Source organism: Coturnix japonica, chromosome Z (genome assembly GCF_054131305.1).
Source record: "Coturnix japonica strain WE chromosome Z, WE-NBRP24, whole genome shotgun sequence".
In the NCBI taxonomy this organism is placed as follows: Eukaryota; Metazoa; Chordata; class Aves; order Galliformes; family Phasianidae; genus Coturnix; species Coturnix japonica.
The window spans coordinates 72839340-72860457 of NC_140702.1; the positions used below are offsets into that span (position 1 = coordinate 72839340).

At 40.7% G+C, this 21118-nt stretch overlaps 1 protein-coding gene across 1 annotated transcript in view; it reads right to left on the reverse strand.

The window, feature by feature from the left end:
* The window catches only part of LOXHD1 (lipoxygenase homology PLAT domains 1), a 121597-nt gene that overhangs the window by 45204 nt on the left and 55275 nt on the right, over positions 1-21118 (reverse strand). The window contains exons 15-28 of the mRNA XM_085528198.1: positions 20435-20511; positions 19772-19968; positions 19316-19508; positions 18523-18683; positions 15857-16157; positions 15489-15643; positions 14079-14212; positions 13387-13535; positions 12096-12200; positions 11262-11390; positions 10464-10628; positions 7233-7414; positions 4989-5105; positions 1735-1897 (exon numbers count right to left, since the gene is read on the reverse strand). Of these exons, the coding sequence (XP_085384324.1) occupies positions 1735-1897; positions 4989-5105; positions 7233-7414; positions 10464-10628; positions 11262-11390; positions 12096-12200; positions 13387-13535; positions 14079-14212; positions 15489-15643; positions 15857-16157; positions 18523-18683; positions 19316-19508; positions 19772-19968; positions 20435-20511 (2228 nt within the window). The remainder of the gene's footprint in view (positions 1-1734; positions 1898-4988; positions 5106-7232; positions 7415-10463; positions 10629-11261; positions 11391-12095; positions 12201-13386; positions 13536-14078; positions 14213-15488; positions 15644-15856; positions 16158-18522; positions 18684-19315; positions 19509-19771; positions 19969-20434; positions 20512-21118) is intronic.

A 21118-nucleotide genomic window follows, 5' to 3' on the forward strand; every position in this document is an offset into this window, starting at 1 on the left:
AGAACATCCTCTCTAGGAAAACAATTAGGAACGATGCAAGTCTCTAATTACCCTGGTGGCATAGCAAGCTCTAGAGAATGCCTTATTGCAAATCTCAGTGCAATACAGACAAGAAAGAAGGACAAAGTTTCAGCTATGGAGATTTGCTTCATAGGTTGTTAATACTCTTCCTTATTCAAAGAGAGCATTAAAAAATACCTATTGTGTCTTTTCTTTCTGTTCCCACCTTCCCCAGTAGAACAGGGCCTGTTCTGATTTCTAGTACATAAATTATTTCCATTGGTTTCTCTAAGAAATGTATCAGGAGTGTCATGTGAGACAATTCATTGGGCCAGGTGCAATTCCATGTTTTCTCTTCACACTGTGTCCTTAATTCTTGTACAGAGCTACAGTTTTGTGTTTGAGAGATGACTGCCTCAATGGTAATGAAGGACACAATGCACACAGACTGATCAGTCAGTACATCTACTCTTGTTCATTGCTTGACGTTGCTGGACATCTTCAGGACTGAAACACAGTCTACTACGTAAGAAGCCATCTTCAGAAAAGCATAAATTAGATTTTCCTTTGCTGTCATTACTACTGCATTAGTGCCCCAAATATGTGAGGACTCAGAGATGCAGAGACATAAACACCATCTGTCACATTCTTTTATTTTATACAGAGTTTCCCAGACTTAGTTCTAGCTTTAGCTGCTAGTACTTGTCCTTTGCACCTCAAAGAAACATTTAATTAAAACAACTTGTTCTATAGGCTGTAAAGCTTGCATTAAGGCTTTGCGTTTAGGGGAAGAAAATGAACCACCTGTGTTAGACAGCACAAGATAATGAATGCAAGACAAAGTGATGTGAGTTAGTAGGTTAAATAATGTCATAAAGGCATCTAGCAAGCAGGTTGCTTACAAACTGAGAGTAAAACTGTCTTTTTTCTCCAACAGAAAAACAAATCTCACGTGAGATAACAGGAGAAAAGAGCACACCTTTTTCCTCTCAAGGAACAGTGCAAAAGTTCCACTCCATGCAAAGCATTTCTAAAAACTCCACACAAAACATCTCTTCACTTCCCCTGTGGCAGCTGGAGAAACACTTAATGTTCAAACAAATTCCACCTTGACAATGGTGTACTGTAAATGCAAATCAGACAGAGAAAAGACACAGAAAGAGGAATGATTTCCTCTGTTGAATCATCATGTTACCAGATGGAAGAACAAGGAAAAAAGATGGCAGCTGCATTCAATTTCCTCTACTCAGAATGTATGAAGGTCCACAGCTTCTCTCAAGAGCAGAAGAGCTCAGTAAGAGAAAAGGAGATGCTAGTGTTGGGACAACGAGGTACACAAAGCAGAAAGCAGTTTGGGACAAAACTTCTGTTCTTAATCAGACCTCCAAGATCATCCAGTCCAACTGTTCACCTTAGCACCAATATAATTAAGGAAGCCATGTCCTAAACCATGTCCCTTAGTATCTAAAAGTTTTTTGAATACTTCCAGGGACAATAACTCAGCCATCTCCCTGGGCTGACTGTTCCAGTGCCTGATAACTTGTTTGGAGAAATAGTATTATTGAACAAAAGTGCTTCATATATAGCAGATGCCAGAGGATGGGAAGAAAATGAAATGTGGACAGGTAGTGCCAGAGTTCTGCTTGAACCACATGTCCAAAGCTTTAAAAAAAAACACAACAAAAACACCCACCCAGTCAAATAGATCCCTTCTAACTCCCACCATCGTATTACCTTCCAATGGGTCTTCAACCTCTTCTTCTATCTGCTTAAGTGTCCCATCCTTCATGAGCTTTTCAGTAAAAATATCAGAAGGTACCAGTTCTCGGATAATCTCACCATCATCTTCAGACTTTGCAAGCCATCTTTCACATGGAAATGTGATAGTTTCTGAACCCTGAGGTAAACAGGACAGAGAATCTCGTCAGTGCAAAGGGAAGAATTGTTAACATTCCTCCTTCGAAAATGCTCTGTTGTGCAAGCAAGAACTTTCAATTCACGTATATATGTAGAATCATAGAATCATCAAGGCTGGAATAGATATACAAGATCATCCAGTCCAACTATCCACCTATCACCAATAGTTCTCACTAATCCATGTCCCTCAACACAAGGTCTAAATGTTACTTGCACATCTCCAGGGTCAGTGACTCCACCACCACCATGGGCAGCCCATTCCTGCACCTGAACACTCTTTCAGAAGTGTATTTTTATATGACAAATTATTCCAGTCATTCAGACCACATAAAGAAGATGCATGAGGATGCCTAGCACCGCACGTGCTTCTTCTCAGAGAACACTGTAGCAGAGCACAGTATTCCCAATGGCTGTGTGAGGTTGGTACATGATCCAGTAGATTCCCCCTGTTACCAGCAGGCTCCAGTTTTTGATCTTGCAAACTCCTTATCAGGACTGCGCCCTCTCCACTGAAGCCATGTTTTATTGAGACCCTGCAATCCCTCTTCAATCCCTATTCAGTCAGCATTCTCTTTGAAGTCAGTAGGGCTTTTTTTTCTCAGTTAATGGCTCAAGATTTTGCCCTGTAATTCTGTGACTAAGGCTGGCTTCCAGACAGTTCTCATACTTGCAATAAGAGGACAAAAACACTGATTTAATTTTTGATCCTTTGTTTTGACTCACTTTGATGGAAATAAATATGATTTCTATCATCAAAGAAACAAAAACAATAGAAACCAATCCCAGGCTACTCATCAAGAGCAGACTGGTGTAAGGCCTCCAAGATGGTGAAAGCAGGATTTTTGTGTACTGGGCACCCCAGGCAATGTCTTCATAAAGAAATGGGCATGAGCCATCACACAACTTGCAGAGCCCACAAGTCTGAACAGAGAAAAGTTAATTTTCAGCTTAAAGTAGTAGAGTGAAGGAAGAAGTTGAGCCATTTTCCTATAGACCACTTCAACATGTCTCTCCTTTAGCAGCAAATCAAAGGAGGGAAACTTCTTCACTCTTTTTAATATTTAAATAGTAATAAGTTAATATAAAATAAAAGAGGGGAGGAATGGGTTGTGCACCACACAACAGTGCTACTATCCTGGTATGAGCAGGTTCCAGAAAAGCTGAACTGCTGGAGCTGAATGCCTCCAAGCCTGTGTGAGAAAGTCATAGGGTTTCTTACTCAGAACCATACTTTGAGCCCAGATAACCCAAATCTGTAAATACGACACAGCTTCTCCATTCTGCTGCTTCATGTGATGCTTCTGTTTAACCCCAGATTTGCAGTGTTTAAGTCTAGAAGGTAGTTTGGAGCATAACTTGTACAAAACAATGTCAAACAAAACAAATCAGTACATAAGATGATTCAAATAATTTACTTTCAAGTGCTGCATAACTAAATTCAGTGCTTAACATCTGGCCACACCATTACTTCTGCATCCCTAGCTCCGCATGGGCTGTCTGGCCACACAACTTCTGTCATCTCATGCATGCTGAGCCAATGAACAGCAATTTCAGCGCCCATCTCCCTACTGGTCTGTGAAGAGAGCTCTTTCCAGAGCAGTGTTTCAGAGCTGAAGCTCTCCCCATGGAGAGCCCACTTCAGTCACTTCTTTTGCTGAAGCTTTTAACTTCTCCCTAAAGCTGATAATGTTGGTAGTACTTGCTATTGATATGAATGCTGCTTGTTTGGTAATACGACATCCAGGGACTTGAGTGCCTGTACAATGGGGCATAATGCACAGTTACTGCAAGAGTTAATTGCATCATTATTGTTAATCACCATGCCACTGTCATAGTTTTCACTGGAGTTTCCTTGTTAGCGACTGCATTAATATTTAAGTGACACTAAGTGCACTGTTTCATGTTACCCATGATAAAATCCTCTTTCAGCTACAAACAGAATTTGTTTAAACAGAGTATGAGCCTGACCCTAAGATAGAGGTAGGGTGTGATAGTGTGCTAGAATTCAGTGCTGTGCCCTTCTCCAAGCTGGAACAAATAAAATACAATTATCAGATATAATTGGCAAGCCAACACAGTTTATTGGCACACAACAATTCTACTTTCCTACCCAAGTGTTTTCAATTTAATCTGAAAAGTTACTGACCCCATTTTTCTTTTGCAGCATTACAGATAGACCTAGATGCATCTTAGCAGTCTAATCAGGTAGCACGGCTTTTAGAAGCATTGGCAGCATATTGCTATCCTGTGGCAGGTCATAATATTCTGCTGCTGATCAGCAGCATCATGCAGTGCTCTGCTTTTTTCTTTTTTCTTTCCCCCTCCCCATACCATAATCAAAAGATCAGCAGAATTGTAAATCTCTTGGTTTTTGAGGTGTTCATGGTTTTCCTCCTCCGTTTCAACACTTCCCCAGACTTCTCACTGTCTGCCCTTTAAAACCTCTGCATTGATGGCACAGCCCCCAGAGCCCATTCCTGGGTTGATGGCTGAGCACTCAGCACTGAACACATGTTCAGTCAGTCCCAGTTGTATAAAGAGGCAGCCTAGGTATCTCTCTTTCCTTTGGTTTCCACACCTTTTCACATCACCTCCCCCAGATTTCAGAATCTCCTCTCTCAGTGCAGCAGCACAGTGTAACATTGCCTTCAAATCCAGCAGGATGATTGCTCCTTCACACTAAAGATGGACAACACTTAGGGATACTTTGGAATGAACACTTTAGGGGGATAAACCCCCCTAAAAGGATGAGGAGTAACTTCACTGCTTCCCGTTCATCCACTGCCAGGAGAAAATACCTCCATCCCAATTAGAATTTACAAGGGAAGCAGCACCCTTTCAAAAAACAATGATTGCAGAGTCGTATAACCAACACTTGCAGAATAAAACATGATAATAAATGTTTGTTGCCCTCCAAATTCCCAAGCTCTAGCGAGTTCATTAACATGCATTGCTCTCCAGGGAGTCATTTTTCACTATTAATCACACTTTGTGTACTGAGGTTCCTCATTGGAAAACAGAAGCAGCATCCAGTAGAAACCTATTCCAGAACGATGTGATTCCCAGCCTACCTTCCCATTTGGTAGCAGTCTCCGAATTGCCACACGATCCAAGTGCCATCCGGAGTTCAGCCCTCCACCATTATGGCCTATGCGAATCTTTTCAATGATGTCACCAACATCCTCCAGCTGAAACAATAAATAATTAAAAAATAAATAGAAAAAGAAAGATGTAAGAAAGAGGAACCAACCAGAGGGAGTGAGGTGCTGGAACAAGTTGCCCAGAATGGTTGTGGATGTCACATCCCTGGAGATGTTCAAGGCCAGATTGGATGAGTCCTGGGCAGTTTAGTCTAGCAGCTGGCAGCCCTGCCTGTGGCAGGGGAATTAGATGTGTTGATCCTTGAGGTTACTTGCAACCCAAGCCATTCTATGACTGTGTGAGAGATTACTGCATGAACAACAGATGACTTTTAAAACAATACTTAAAACTCATTTCTCCAGTCAAGCTTCTTTGTATTACTGTGAATTAAAGTATGCTTTTAGAAATAGGAATAGTTCTGTGCTTAGGTGATTAGACAGCTGAGCAGTCTTATAACATGGGGAAAACAGCCTTGAGATCAAAGCACAGTGTTAACAGCCTGGCATTTCACATTCCCTTCCTTGTTCTTGCACAGAATCCATATGCCATAGTGAGAAAGTTAACAGGATCACTATCTGATGAAGCAGCTGTTTTGGTTTTATTACTGGAGTAATTTGTCACACCTATATTACCTTTAGGCCACTTTCTTCCAGAAGTCTGAGTGGGAGAAAACATATCTGCTCCAAAGCAACACCTTTGCTTATTTTTTTGTTCAAGCTTTTGTGCAGTTGGCCTTTGAAGAAACAAAGCTGGCTGCAGAACTCTTTTGTGCTCAGTAAAAACACACTGAGGTTTCCACAGGGACTTGAAATGTTTTGTTCTTTGAAACATTAAAAAAACCCCCAAACTTCTCAATTTACACCACTGGAGATCACTCCCTTCTCAGCTAACAAAACTGTCTCACACTGAAGCAAAGACATCAGCAATCAGCTCAGAAAGCATAAATTGCAAAATAATTACGTTGCATTTATTCTATGATTCCGTGATTCTAAGTCTGGGGACAGGTTAATAATATGCTATGAATCTGGAGAACAAAGTGCATTTTCATTGTTTCATTGAAGAAAATTACTGAGATCTCATGATCCACCAAACCTAAAAGAAATGTTATGGAATAAGGAAATAAAAATAACATTCAGTTTAAGGTGTACACCTATGTATTAATGCCACCCCTGCCTCGAAAAACTCTGTGGAAAGACCACCAAAATGAGTAATATTATTTAAGGAATCACAATGGGGATTTATGCTATGATTCACTCCATATTACAACAATACCATCTGGAATCATTTTAACTTGTTTAAAAGCTTTGTTTTAAGATTTGACTTCAATTATTCTACAGAAACAAAACTCAAAGCACACAGAAGTTATAAAGCACTCCATGAGGTCAGTGTTGTCTTTGTACCCAGGGAGCGAAGGTGAGTATATCAAGTTATATCGGAAGAGCAGATCAGAGCAAGAACGCTTGTGATTTCGCCTCTCACAGCTTCTCAGCAATAGGAATATATGACAAATAGGAATCATTGCATACTGACAATGTAAATGAACAGAGTGATTTGCACGCTTTGGTTTATTATTTGCTTGCACACGTGCAAATTCTTCAGGAAACTGTAGATGAGAGCTTTCAAGGAGTTAGTCTGAGGTATTCAGAAAACCACGCAGCAAACCTGTCCAACCCAAATGAAGCCACACATAAGCAGTGAGGACTATGGATCAGCTTCTTCAATACCTTCTGGTGAAACAGGAGCATGAAAGGATGAAAAGTGAACTTCAATATGGAGTACCTCATTTCAGAGACTGATACCAGTCATGTTCTAGGAAGTGGAAGATGTACATGTACCTATGCACTGACCTTCCAAATTGCCTCTCGACTTCATAAGGAGAGGCAAGCTTCTGTGTCCAAGTCTTGGTACACCTCAACTACAAGATAAAATTACACCAGCCCTTACAGGTTATAATATGGCACTAGGCCACAGGTACACTGTGTGTTGATAACTTTGAGTAGCTACTAACTGGACCTCAATGAGAAATGCTACAATACATGGTAGGTGTGTTGTAGAATAGAGTAAAAAAGCCAAGTACCTTTCCCAATAAGATAAAAAAATCCCACTTCACTATGTTTTCTCTTCCTAATCCCTCCAAGGCAATCTGAGATGAGAGCAAATGTATTTCATTTTACCTCCACAATGAACTGGTTCACCGAGTTCCTCTCAAAGTACATCCGTTGCTCCCTCTTGTTGAGGCACAGGGATTTTTGCTGAGTGCAGATCCCATCACTTCCATAGAGAACAATGAAGACATCTGCATCGGTGCCAGCTCCAAAGATATCGCTGGTGTAGACTGTAATCTCATAAGGAACAACTAATGTAGGAAATGGCCAAAAATAGTAATAATAATAAAAAAAAAGTTAGCAAACAGCATAATATTGTTCCTAAGAGTATTTCAAAATCTGGATTAGAAAATCCAACAGCTGAAGAGGACAGGGTAGGAATTACACTCCTGCTCACATAGAAGCTGATCAGTATTGTGAGCATCCAGAGGAATTTCCTTTATTCCTACAAAGCCAATTGACCTTCCTTCATCTCAACTGACTGAGATTTTGAAACTAATCATATGATCAGAAAATGCCAGTATGTTTATACTGGCTACATGAAGATGGTGAGAAAGGATTTACTTCAACAGCTCATGTCTTCAAGCAAACCATGAGCTGACAAAATTCTGAGCAACTCGGCAGATGGATGAAGGTAAACCAATTGGAGGAAGTAGATAAATATTCAGGATAGCTTTGTAGAAAATGTCCTGTTGCTTTCACTTCTAAATGAGTGAGAAAAGTCAATGAGAAGGAAAAATAAATAAAACCTTTTGCTTTCTGCTCTGCTCTGGTTTTCTAACAGTATCACTTTTTTTCTCTGATAGCATATGGCCCTTAACACCTAGGAAACAAGGCAAAACTCCAGCAGATGAATGGTGAATGCAGGACAGTATGGATCAAGCCTCTACATACTTTCTTTCTCTGTTCCCTCAGTTTCTACACAACACTCTGTTACAGAAATAACCCCACACTTGTCCTTCTCTGTCTTCACAGCTTCTCAGTCCTGAGTCCAGCTGTACCATAGACTGAATCATAGAATCACAAGGTTGGAAAGGATCTACAAAATCACCTAGTCAAACTGTCCTCCCATCACCATAGCTACAGCAAACCACTAAACCACATCTCATAGCTCCTCACACAGACGCCTCTTGAACACCACCAGGGATGGTGACTCCACCAAATCCCTGGGAGCCATTCCAGTGCCAGTCTGAGAGAAAAGTTTTTCTTTATGTCTAACCTAAACCTCCTCTGGTACAACTTGCAGCCATCCCCTCAGGTCTTGTTTGTTGCCTGGCAGAAGAAGCCAAGCCCCTCCTCATCACAACCTTCTTTCAGGAACTTGTAGACAGCAATGAGGTCTCCCCTGGGCCTCCCATCAACCAACACCACCAGGTCCCCTTCCTCTTCACAGTCATCCAAACACTCAGCCCATCTCTCTCTTACTCTTTAAATCCTCTCTGAAATCTATGGGTGAATCTATGCTGTGACCACACGCTGTTAGCTACAGGAACCCCTCCTTGCTTCAGGCAGGCACGATATCTGCGCTCCATCTCATTACCCACACACACAGCTCTTAACACCTGATGCTACCACCAAGACTCTCCTTCATACACCGCCCACCACTTTCCACAATCTTTTCAGTTGCTGTCATCTCCACCCTCCCATGCTGCAGTGGCTTCAGTCATCTCTGCTCTTCGTTACACAGCAGCGTTTTGTGCTGCATTTCAGATCCAGAAATTCTACTCAGGTAGAGGGGACACTCCTGGCACCATATCAGTTAACGCTGGAGTAACTCTGATTAAGCATATCAGAGGCCAATCATTCATTAAAAATCAGGCTCTCTAACCACAGATCTCAGGAGAACGGAGATGAAGAAGTTTTCTTCAACAGAGTCAGCCTGGAGGTACTTAATATTCCTTCTGCCCAACTCAATGAAATCTGCTCTGCTTTCCTCCAGGTAAACTAGCATCATTTCTCCAGTGCATAAGGGGGGGGGGGGGGAATAATCCTGGAGACCAAAAGTCACATGCTATGCATTATGAATTAGAAATGACTTTCGCTACTGAAGTCTGTGCTGCTTGTTCTTGCAGCTTGAATATTAATATCAGCTTAGAACTGAATCAGCAAAGTGGCACTGTAACAAGGTCACTGGCAGCACAACTTTCAGCTGTCAGACTCCCATTCCATTTACACTATGCTTTTAAAACTGTATCCCCACAGGCATGGTTTTAATTGGGCTGCTGATGACATGTTTTCATCATTTGTTCTTCAAGAAAACACTCTGGCACGAGTCACCCAAATCTAAAACAGTTATTTTAGACACCTCTGGCAGACTGGAACTGCCAGGTTAGTATTTAGGGAACCAGAATGTAGTAAAATAGTGTGGTAGAAATGGTTTAGATGGTGAAACTGTCTGAACTCATGCTCACTTTGGTGTGACTTTTGGCCACACGTTTTCAAATGCTGGATGTGGACAGCTGACAAAAATCAGGTTTACACACAGTATACTCAACAGCATGTCATTCCAGAAACTCTGACTGTTATAAGCTGGGACATTAATGAATTATATAGTCAACATCTGCATCCAAATGCACATCGACTGGGATAATGTGGAAAAAAACTGCTGAGAAGCACATGCAAGGTCTCTGGGTAATATTAATTTGTATGAACATATTACATATGAACACAAAACAACTTCACAGAAAGGAAGTGGTTGACTCACCATCCCTGGATGTGTTTAAAAACCATTTGGATGTGGTGCTCAGGGACATGATTTAGAAGAGGGCTGTTAGGGTTGGGTGGTATAGTTGGGTTATGGTTGGATTTGATGATCTTTAAGGCTTTTTCCAAGCTGAGCAATTCTATGATTCACAATAGGAAGGAATCTACCAATTCCTTCAAACATAAAGACTACAGTATCTTCTATAAGTCTGATAGAAGTGAGAAAGGAAACAAGGAGTGTCCATTCTTCCATTTCAGACAGTTTAGGGAGAGAAAGACATGAGAAACATCTCTGTCAGATAATGGGGGAGGCTTAGATCTTCAGAAAAGAAAGAAGATTTTAACATCTAGACTGCAGAATATATGCATATGGAGGCTGGAAGGAAGCCAGCACAGTGAAAAAGACCTTCAGCATCTACCATAGTGTTTGAAGTCAAAATGAAATTGAAGCAGTTGACAGTCTTCCATGCAGTTATACTTACAATCACTTACAAAGAAGGAAACTGAGTCAGAAATAGACTACACAACTACATGAGCTGGTGAGATCTTATCTTCTGTAATGATGGGTATACACTGGGGAAATAGCATTTTGCTCACATGGGATATATTCTTTCGTTTGCAGTTCTGCAGGGAAGATGAATCTCTCAATGGCTCCATCATCTTCTGACTTATCCAGCCAACGGCCACAAGGAAACTTGAGGCACTGTCCTAGAGATGGGGCATCGATTTCCACCCATTCCAGAAACCAGCCATTTGAATTGCCTGTGGTTGGAGAGATACAGGGAATAACAAATCCTTTACAGAAAACAGCAAGTGAATCATTACCTTCCAGGCCTCAGATAATTTAATCTGCCTCTCTTTTGCCAATGGAATAGAGATCATAAAAGATCACTGCAAGTGATTGGCCAGGCTTGAGACAACGCACTTTATATCTCTGTATTGCAACAAGTTAAAGACACGTTTATGAAAGTGCTAATTACTCCATTGCTTGGATCAATTTGAATTAAGAGGGAAGTTTGCAATTTATCCCTTGGAAGGAATCCATGTATCCTATCAGAGCTTCTCTTGTTTGTGTTGGAGACCCATCTATGTTTGAAAAGCAGCTCGCACTTGATAACAGGGGGAAAATAAAAACAAAAAACAACCACAAAAATATTGATAGATTAGAGATACCTGCAGGTACCATGTGGAACAAAAAAAAAACACTTCCAGGTTTTCTGTTGTTGTTTCGACTTCTTTTTTTAGCATTAACAGAAAAATAGTGACAGCAACAGCTGAAGTGGCAGGAAGAATTCATCAACAAAAGGTAAACCTGGGGACTAGGTGGAAGGTTATTTCATACAATAATATGCCAGATCAAGCAGAAATACTAAACTACAAAGCATGTTATCTTACCTGCGTTGTCATGGCCTATCTTGATTTTTTTCAGGTCTCCAATGTCAACAGACTCGACTGTAAACTCATCTATCTTCCCACGCTCAAATTTGTTCTTGTTAAGCTTTGAGGCCTTCAGGCTGACTATCCCTGTTGTGGCAATGCAAAAGGGACATTGTTCAGCATGTGAAACAAATCCTCTGGGAATGTCAATAGTGGAACAATGGAAATGAATAAAATGTGAAAAACAGCTTTTCATCTTGAGATCTGAGCTTTGTCCTCCCACCCTCTGAACCCAAACCTGTGTCCACATCACCACCCCAAAAAGCCCCTTTCTTGAGGGATCCGCTGGCAATGCCACTGGGACAGCGCTGTTGGGCTGTGTTTATGGCTAGAAAGATGGGTCCTACCTATCAGCTCCCTGCCACTCTGACACACATCAGTCCCCACACACAGCCCATCAGCTTATGAAATACTTCAGTTCCACTCAACAAGACAGAGCAGGGTTGGATTTCAGGAGCATTCTGATTCACTGCTGAGGAAAGCAAATCATTCACCACATTCACTGCTCAGCAATGTAGTCCCAGGCAAGTGTGTTCTTTCTGTAATTGAAATTAAAGCCTTTAGACCAGCAGCTGGTGCAAATCAGTGTCTCAGAGTTTGGCAATGATTTACAGCAGCTGGTGGTATGCTCCCAGCGAACACTGAGTATGCATAGACAGCAAGAACATGCAGTTGTCCTAAAAAGGATTGAGGAGTTGGTTTTGAGGAAGCAAAAAGAAACTACGACCTGTCTTTTCAGACAGTTATATCCACCAACGAGGTGCTATCTCTTTCCATCACATGGATCCATACCCGTATCATCTTTACTTCCATAGAGAGTGATGAAGACGTTGGCATCTGTTCCAGCATTCTTCTTGTCCCCAGTTTTCACTTTCACAATGTATGTTGTGGATTTAGCTGTCAGATAAGTGTGAAGTCTGAATAAGAATGAATTCCACTTTTCACTGCATGTGTGTGTTTGGTTTGAGTTATATTTTGACTGATTACAACCATACTGCAATCTCCAGTTCCTGCCATATGCTGTGAGCAGGGCTATCTGGTTGCACGTCCCTCTACTCCTCCACTCATTCACTACATTGCCTGCATACTTAAAGACAAGAAATGTTTCCTGTTTGCTTCTTGGACATCTCTAAGGCTCCTCAGAGATGTTTCTATCATCTACTCTACAATCTCTTGGGAAAAAAAAAAGTCTCTTTATTCTGATATCACCATATAATAGAAATGCATTTTATGCATATCAGAAGTTATGTTCACAGACACTCCTTTCTCAATAGCATCATTAGAGGGGTTCCTATTGCACCATCATCTAGCAGCTGCAGTAAACTCATAAAAAAACCGGGTAAGTCTCACATAACCTTCAATGAGCTACAAAAACCTACTTCAGGTTTCTGAAATAGCAGCTTCTGCTGTAGACAGATACGTGGTTTCCAAGATGCTGCTCAACCAGCTGATCCTGAACTGAAGGATTACTCAATTTGTGGAAAATATTCATGTACTGTATAGCTTACAGAGGGAGAACTAAGGGGGAGACAATGACCTATTGCAGGCAGTAAAGCCAGCAGAAGTTCTGAGCACTCAGCACCTCACCGCATCAGAGGATATCACTGTTCTGTGCAAAATCATACAGCATTAGAGATTAGGGTATTCTGTAGGACAACAGTCATAAGAATCAAGATGGAAACCATGACAAATTTAGGTCTCTTCCGTTTCCCTGATCATATTTAATCTCTGCTTGATTACACATAGAAATATTTAAACATTCCACTCCATGATGCGAACTGGCTGAGATTTACACTTTACATTTTAATAACCAATCTACATTTCAGCTGAGAGATGATGATTAAACATATTATCTGTCTTGGCTTTTTAGGCTAATCTTACAAGATTATTAAGCCACCTAAAAGAGAGGAGAGTCCACTCTTAACTGCTGGCATGTACTTCACACTTCATTCACTCCTGAAAACTTCACAGCTGGGGCCGACTTACAGCCCAATGAATGTTAACAGGTATTGCCCCATAGCACTGCTCATAATATGGTTCCTTTTCAACCCCACACTGGAAGCAACACAAGGCTAACATCAACCTTTCTGTTCCAGGCCCAGCGTTGCAAGAGACTGGCCATCATTTTCCGAATCTTTCTTTACAAATGCTTCATCCACTGGGACCAGCTCCCTGACAATTTGACCGTCATCCTCCTCAACTGCTAACCACCGCTGGCATGGGAAGTAATACCTACAAGAATGACAGCAGCACCCAGCACTTACACAGGGCTTCACAGGCTTTAACGACACAAATAAGCACAAATCAGAAGCTGCTTTATGACGAAACAAAAACAAGCAAACAAACAAACAAAAATACCATGAGCGTTGCCCAAAGCTGAACAATACATCTGTTTCCATCCTTGAGCTTTGGCATTGTTTGTGAAAACTTAATCCATAAACTGGCTATTGAGCACTTACTGAAAAGTGCTGTTTTGGGGTGGAGCTGTCAGCCCTGTATGACCAAATCCTTTTACTTTTCACACCCAGAAGAATTTAAATAACTCAAGGAAACCTAGAGCCTCTCAGGCGTTTTATACTTAGAAAGAGTGGACCCATCTTGAGGTCCTTATGAACAGTCCCACCCACCAACACACTGTGCAGCTTATAAACAAGTTCCCTCTCGATAACAAGCCTGTATTTATGGTTTCTTAAATACATTCCACATTCACCAAGCTATCTGGGAGAACATGGCCCCTTTTCCAACCATATGAAAAGGGTGCTCTGGGCTGCTCACGTGGTGCTCTCCTTGAGGTCAACAATCTCTACTCTCTCCAGGAACCAGCTTGGACTACTACCAGAGTTATCATGGCGGATCCGCAGCTTCTTCAGCTCACCCAGATCAATGGCTTTGATGGTGAACACATCCACCTGTGCAGGAGGCAAGAGGAAAATAACTCTTTTTCCAGAATGGGGAAAAGAGAGGCGTTAGCTTGGACAACGTAATTTGCTTGTAAGATGTTTTTAGGTTTCCCTATATTCCTAGGATGGATGTATTAAAATCACAAGAGAGCTTTGGTCTCCCTTTAATACTCATGCTTGACTTCTACAAGGCAGAGACAGCCACAGAACTGCAGAGCCCTTCCCTCCCTTCTTTACTTCATCCCATCATCCACACAGGTCTAACTCTCCTAAATCTCATTACTTGCAGGGTTAGCATTTCCCTTAGTCTGAATCTGGAACTGGACATAAACACATTAGCTCCCCACCCCACCCCCTGTGCCTCCATGTGCTTTATTTCAATCTGCAGATTTTTGTCATTTGCCACAACCATGAGGCTCATTTATTAGCAGAATTAGCGTGACAGGATGGGCCCTGTTGTCATAACACTTTAAACATCTTAACGTGATTAACTTGTTAGTAGACATTGGGTTTCTACTCCCAGGAGTAGAGAACGTTACATTTGCAGCCTGGAGCTCTTCCCACTGAATGAAGAACGGTGTGCAGGTTGCAGTTTCACCCGTGCCAAGCTCATAAATCACAGCTAACAGCTTATTTAACAACCTTAGACTCTTATTTTTTTTTCCCTTTTTTTTCCTAATTGCAAGTTTTCCACTGCTGCTTATTGTCTCTGTGATTCTTTGTTACTCCAAATTATTCCTTGAATGATTTCTGGCTATAATATGTCCTTGATATTTGTTCACAAGCATTTTTATGGCAAATATATAGTCTGCAATGATGTTGTTTAATTGGATTGGATCATAACCTAATTATAGCATGCTGTGTGATATTGTTTTTATTCCCTGAGTCATCCAGTAGAGCATTTGGAAGCGTATTTGCAATCTAAATACCGATGTGCTTGAACTGCCACACAAATGCTCTCCAGTATCAATATAAATTTTGTGGTTTTCAGGTATTCCCAGTGGGAATGTTATTACCAGAATGCTTACAGGAAGCAGATGAGAAAGGCAGATCCAACGCAGAAGACTATCCAGCCTAATATCCAAATTAATTTTCCCTGGAAAGTGTTTTGAGGTTATTTTACATTAATAATCCTGTTCAGAAATAAAATACATCTGAGCATTAAGCTGAAAGAAGAAACCTACAGAGCCTTATAAGGAAGAAATGGTAAGGTATGTCTAGAATGATATCTGAGAGAACTCTGACAGCCTTCATCTTGCTTAAGTGAGTTGAGTTCATGCATTACCTGGCCCTTTTCAAACTTGTTGAGGTTACTGGACCTTTTCAGCTGGCGCTCACCCGTGTCTCCTCTTCCTATGCCATAGATGCTCAGGAAGACATTAGCATCTGTCCCAGATCCCCACACAGTGCCAGTGAGAACATGGACTTCGTATGTATTCTCTGCAAGTGAAATTGCAAAGGGAAATGAAAGAAGCCTAGAAATAGATATGTACTATCAGATCCTTGGCTGGAGCATGACGAAACATTTGCGCTTGTCTTAAAACACGAGATGCACCACCTTTCTCTGGCCCTTGTCATTAGCTGTTTAAACAGTCAAGGCCTGCTAAACTCCCAGCTCTACCCACACACATGCACATTCTGCCTGATATTTACCTTCCAGTTCAGATTCTCCATCAGGCACCAGTTCAACCACAAGCTCCTTGTCCCCTTCATCTTTAGCTAGCCAGCGGTGTGCCACAAAGTTATAGACATCCATTTCTTCTTCCACCTTTGTCTCCTCTTCTTCCTCCTCCTCAGACTTCTTCTTTTTCTTCTTTTTTTTCCCATCAGACTCATCCATCTTTGTGGCAAGGCGCTTCAGTGTGACACTTTCCAGAAACCAGCCATCCCCAATGCCTGTCCCATCGTGGCCTATCCGAATCTTATAAATCTTGCCAACATCTGCAGCCTCTACCTGCCAAGAAGGAAAAGTCAGTGCCCAATAGAATATAAGACACCTTCGTTTCAGAAAATGGACCCTTAAAAATGTCACCCAAAACAGATGTTTGACTGGAAAAGTGAGAAGGTCACTTTAGAAAACAAGTTTACCATTAATTTCCCCTTCCTGTTGTATGTTTTCATACTTCCTGTTACCAAATCTCACTTGAACAGACTAATCTGAAGACATCCAGAACAACATGACAGAGATAGGAGTTGAATTTGTATTTACTGGGCTCTTTACTTCATTTATCTTTTCACCAAAATTGTTTCCATGTTGGCATTAAAAGTGAATATGTCAAATGTCATACTAGCTCGTGGGCTTCTTGGTGTCTGAAATAAATAAGAAATATTCACTAACTGGCATGAGACGTGAACCAAGCCAGGAGCAATAGCAACAATGTGAATAAGCAATAAACTGTGCTCAGATGGCCTGAACTCTGGAAGAACACGGACTATTCTACTTATATCTGATCTGGAAAATGAGAAGAATATCTTCTCAGATTTTTTTTTATTGCCAAGAGGATGCAATCCATTCACGACTACAATACATCAGTAGCAGGAGGCTGCATAAAAAGGAAGATTTCCATCTCTGCCATCAATACAGCAGATAAAAAATCATGCTGGTTCATATTATGTGTCTGTACTATTACCTAATGAAGCTGGATTGAAGGTTTTTACTCCATGCAATCCTTCAATAACCAATGGCCTGTTTCTGATGACTACTTTTACTGATAGACAGTGTATATGTTATAAGACTTGCAAACATTTGCTTCAGTCTAAAATCTGGTGACTCGGCGTATAAAGTTTCAGTCCAGGGGCATTTTTTTTTTCTCTAGTAGATTTAAACAAAATCAATTGCATGCAAGATGCTTATCAGAAAACTAAAACTGATCCAGCTGTCTGGGCATAAAGAATGTGTCTCTTTATTTTTTCTGCTTTACTCTTAGATTTGCAATAATCATCCTGCACACTCTGTCTATAACTGATGACATTTCCTATCAGCATTTGGCTCACACTATCTTATTCTTGTCTACATCTGTCTGTAAATATTCATATTATGAGACAGGTTTGTTGAATATTGCTTAACTGCTTCTGCCTTGCATTCACAGAAGAAAAAAAAATAAAAAAACAACAACAACAAAAAACCAACACAGAAAATGGGCAGAACTTTAAAGATTAGCAATAAACATCCAAGGGAGGACATAAACAGGGCTATGTAAACAGAAGACTGTACATATGGCTTTAATCTACACCTGATACTGGCTAATAGCGATTACTCATGAAGTTGTTAGCTTTATTCCTCATAATTTCCTTTAAAATCAGAGAAACTTAACCTTAAAGTTATACAGAGTATTAAGAAATTAGGAGTTTATGAGGGGTTCTTCTTCTTAAGTCCTAAAGAACTCAATAAAATTTGATTAACATCACTAATTCCATACTATAAACAAGGAACTGGAGCAGGAGGAGTTGAACCGAACTCAAAAACACCCATCACAAAACTGTGGGAAAAGATTGCAATAAAGGTACCCCATTAAGCTGTAGCAATGGGAAGAACACCCCAGTCCATATGGTTCCAAGCAGCTTATGGAAGTAGAGAAAGTGCTTAACTTTAGTGATGAAATGGAACCCAGTTTTGTGGGATTGCAAATTGAGAGACCCCAAGGCATTGTGGTGCTGAGCCCCGCTCTGTTAGCACATAACAGCGGATGAGTCTTCATACTCCTTCCATCTGGTATGGACATTGATGTATAGACCTAAATATTTTCCAGACCAATAGATGGTGGAGCAAGCTGAGCACCTTGGGCGTCATGAATGTACAGTGCATGTCAAGCAAGTGCTACAGGTAGTGAAATTTGTGGGGCAGTTGTACATTTGCATAACTTTCAAAGCAGATCTTTGTAGGATCAGATCAAGAAACATACCTATTATAAAGGGCATGGGTGGTTAGAAGTAGGGATTAAATTGTTTATACTTTATTTTCTTTATTCCAACTGAATAGGGACAATAACACCAGTTCAAGCACAAAATAGGAGTTCATGATCTTTTGAAGTATAATGTAATTATCTATCTCCTTTTGAAAGTAAAGGTAAGCAAAAGGAGCTACTGGGCTATGTCCTTCAATTAAACATTTGCTATCAGCTCCTGAGAATAAAAAAATCACTTCATGAGATACAAAACCCCACAGAAAGGCGAGTGAGGGTCAAAAGAGGCAAAAAGAGTTGGCAATTTTGTTGAGGCCAATTATCTTGATGACTGGGCCGATCATTCTTTTGATATTTGAATGTTGGCTGGTCATTTCTTTCTCCTCACAGAAGCAGAAAGGACTGTATTCATCATACCTTGAAGATGTCTGTGGCTCCCCGTTCAAAGTTGTTCGATCTGTTTTCCAAGATGATCAATTCAGTTTTGCCAGTCTCGCCATAAATCTGCATGAAGACTTTGGCGTTGGTGCCTGCAGCTCTCACATCTCCAGTAACTACAGACACTTCGTAGTTTATCACTAGTCCAAAAATAAATGAGTTACATCAGCCAAGAAGCTCAGACACAACACTTCTGAGAGCTCAGGTTCAAAATCAAATTACCTCGTACAAAGAAATGCTCACTTAGCTGAGGTGACCATCCTTACTCTTAGTTTTCACTTCTATAGTGTTAAGTAGTGTCAGGGAGGTGCAAGACAGAGCTTTAAAAGAGAATTCCATTTCAGTATTAACTATTGAGTGGTTAACTAATGCCGAGTATATAATAACAGAGGGTGAGTTTCACAGAGCAGAGGAAAAAACATGTTTTCTCATGATTTCTAGGCAAGTTTCAAGTTTTAAAAGAAAGCAGATTTTCTGCTAAGAGTCAAATGGACAGCAGGGATTTGTTTCACGTGTATTAAACTGTGGGGTACTACAGGCAGGATAGGATGTGTTTGTGCAGGATTTGGGCAGCAAAGCATGTAACAGTGAAAAAGGCAAAGACCGCTGGTACTGGAATGCAAATGGTCAGAAACTGTGGATTGAGCACCTGGCAATGTCTGGGACAGGAACTTTTTGATGCCTTTCCTGGTCTTCAACAACACTACTAATACAAATTTAATCCTATCTACGTAAAAAAAAAGCATGCATTTCTCAATGTGTCTTCTCTCACATTTCTCAATGGGCAAAATCTCACTTGGGTAGACCTCCACCTCCACCCTGCCATCAGCCTCGTCTTTGTCAAGCCATCGATTGCAGGGGAACATATACTGCTTTCCCTGGACTGGAACTGTGATCTGAACACTGGCCAGGAACCATCCAGACCGGAGACCCACATTATCATGTCCAATTAGTATTCGATTGATCTTAAAAAACAAACAAACAAACAAAACAAACAATAAAACATGAGATCAAAAAGAAGCAAAATGAAGTTTAGTTACAGCCAAGTCATTTCTGTATATATTTGAATAAACTTGAAATAGCCACTTCACACACCAGCACATAGACTGCCAATGCAACAGTCTAAACCGAATATATTTCTTAATGTTAGAACTTCTTACAACCCTTTGCTATATATTGAACCTGAATTCAGCCACTTGCACACAGCACATCTGTGATTAATGCTTACCTTCCCAATATCCATCGTATCTATAGTAAACTCATCCACTCGGCCACGTTCAAAATAATTGCCTAGGTCGTTGTCAGAGACCAAGAGAGTCTCCTTGCTGGTGTCAGATTTTTCACCATAGAGTTTGATGAAAACTTTGGAGTCTGAGCTGGCCCCAGGGATATCTCCCGTCTTCACACTGATGTGATAACTGACATCTAAAGTAAGATTAATGTACAAAATAAACATGTAAAGGTAGTTGTCACACCTGAGATATATAGAATCATAGAATTAGTCAGGTTGGAAAAGACCTCAGAGATCATCAAGTCCAACTGCATATACACCAACACACAACAGAGGCAGCAGTCAGGTTAACAAACAGAAAAATATTTCCCTTCCACTCACTGTTAGATAATTGCCAAGTAATAAAAATGAGCTCAGGAAAGTGGGGTGATTTCACTGCATATATATATATATATTTATACTTGCAATTTAATTCAATAGCTTTAATTCATCAATTTAAATAAAAAACTTTCTTCTATGTAAAAACATCCCGGTAAAAGAGTGGGAAAAAAAAAGCCCATTTCACAGATTTGCTGTGAACTAACATGGATTACTGAGTAAAGCAAGTAATTAGGTGCACACACAGCACAATCCAGTCCTATTTTTCCAGGCTAAACTCACTTTTTAGCAACGGTGACTCTCCAGCAGGCACTAATTCTCGGACAATCTGACCATCATCCTCATTTTTGTCAAGCCATCTGGGTTACAAACAGAAGTGAGTTATCTTGGAATGATTAGGACCTATGAGACCTCTTCTAATCCAGTCTGGCTCCATACACAGTAAAACTCCAAATGTCAAAATGATCTCCCTTAGATCTGCAGGAGCCTGACTGGACCTTCTAACCTATAGATTTCCGAGAAGAGAAACCACCAGAGTCCCTCTCAGCACAGCGGGTAAGTGTCTCTGTGCTTTCCATCTGTTGGGCAAACACCAGCTCTGCAGACATGACTTATTCCTGTAAATGGGCAGTCTCTGCCTCTCAAAAGCTGTGACTTTCATTGATCAGAATTACCTGCAGCCTTCATTACCAGCTGTCTTGATTGCCATCTTTATTACATCAGCTACTAGAAACCTTTTTTGTCTTTTCTTTCTTGTTAGTGTTTGCTTAGTCTGTGCTATCATCTCTCTTCCCTTCTCACTCCAGCAAGGAGCATCTGAATTTTATTGTTCCCATTTTCAGGATGTTATATGAGGTGGTAACTGGTACCAGAAGCAGGATTTCCCTTTTCCTCAGCAATAACCTAACAATCCAACTAGACTAGTTAAGAAGAACCATCTGAAAGCCACAGTCCCCATGGAAGAAA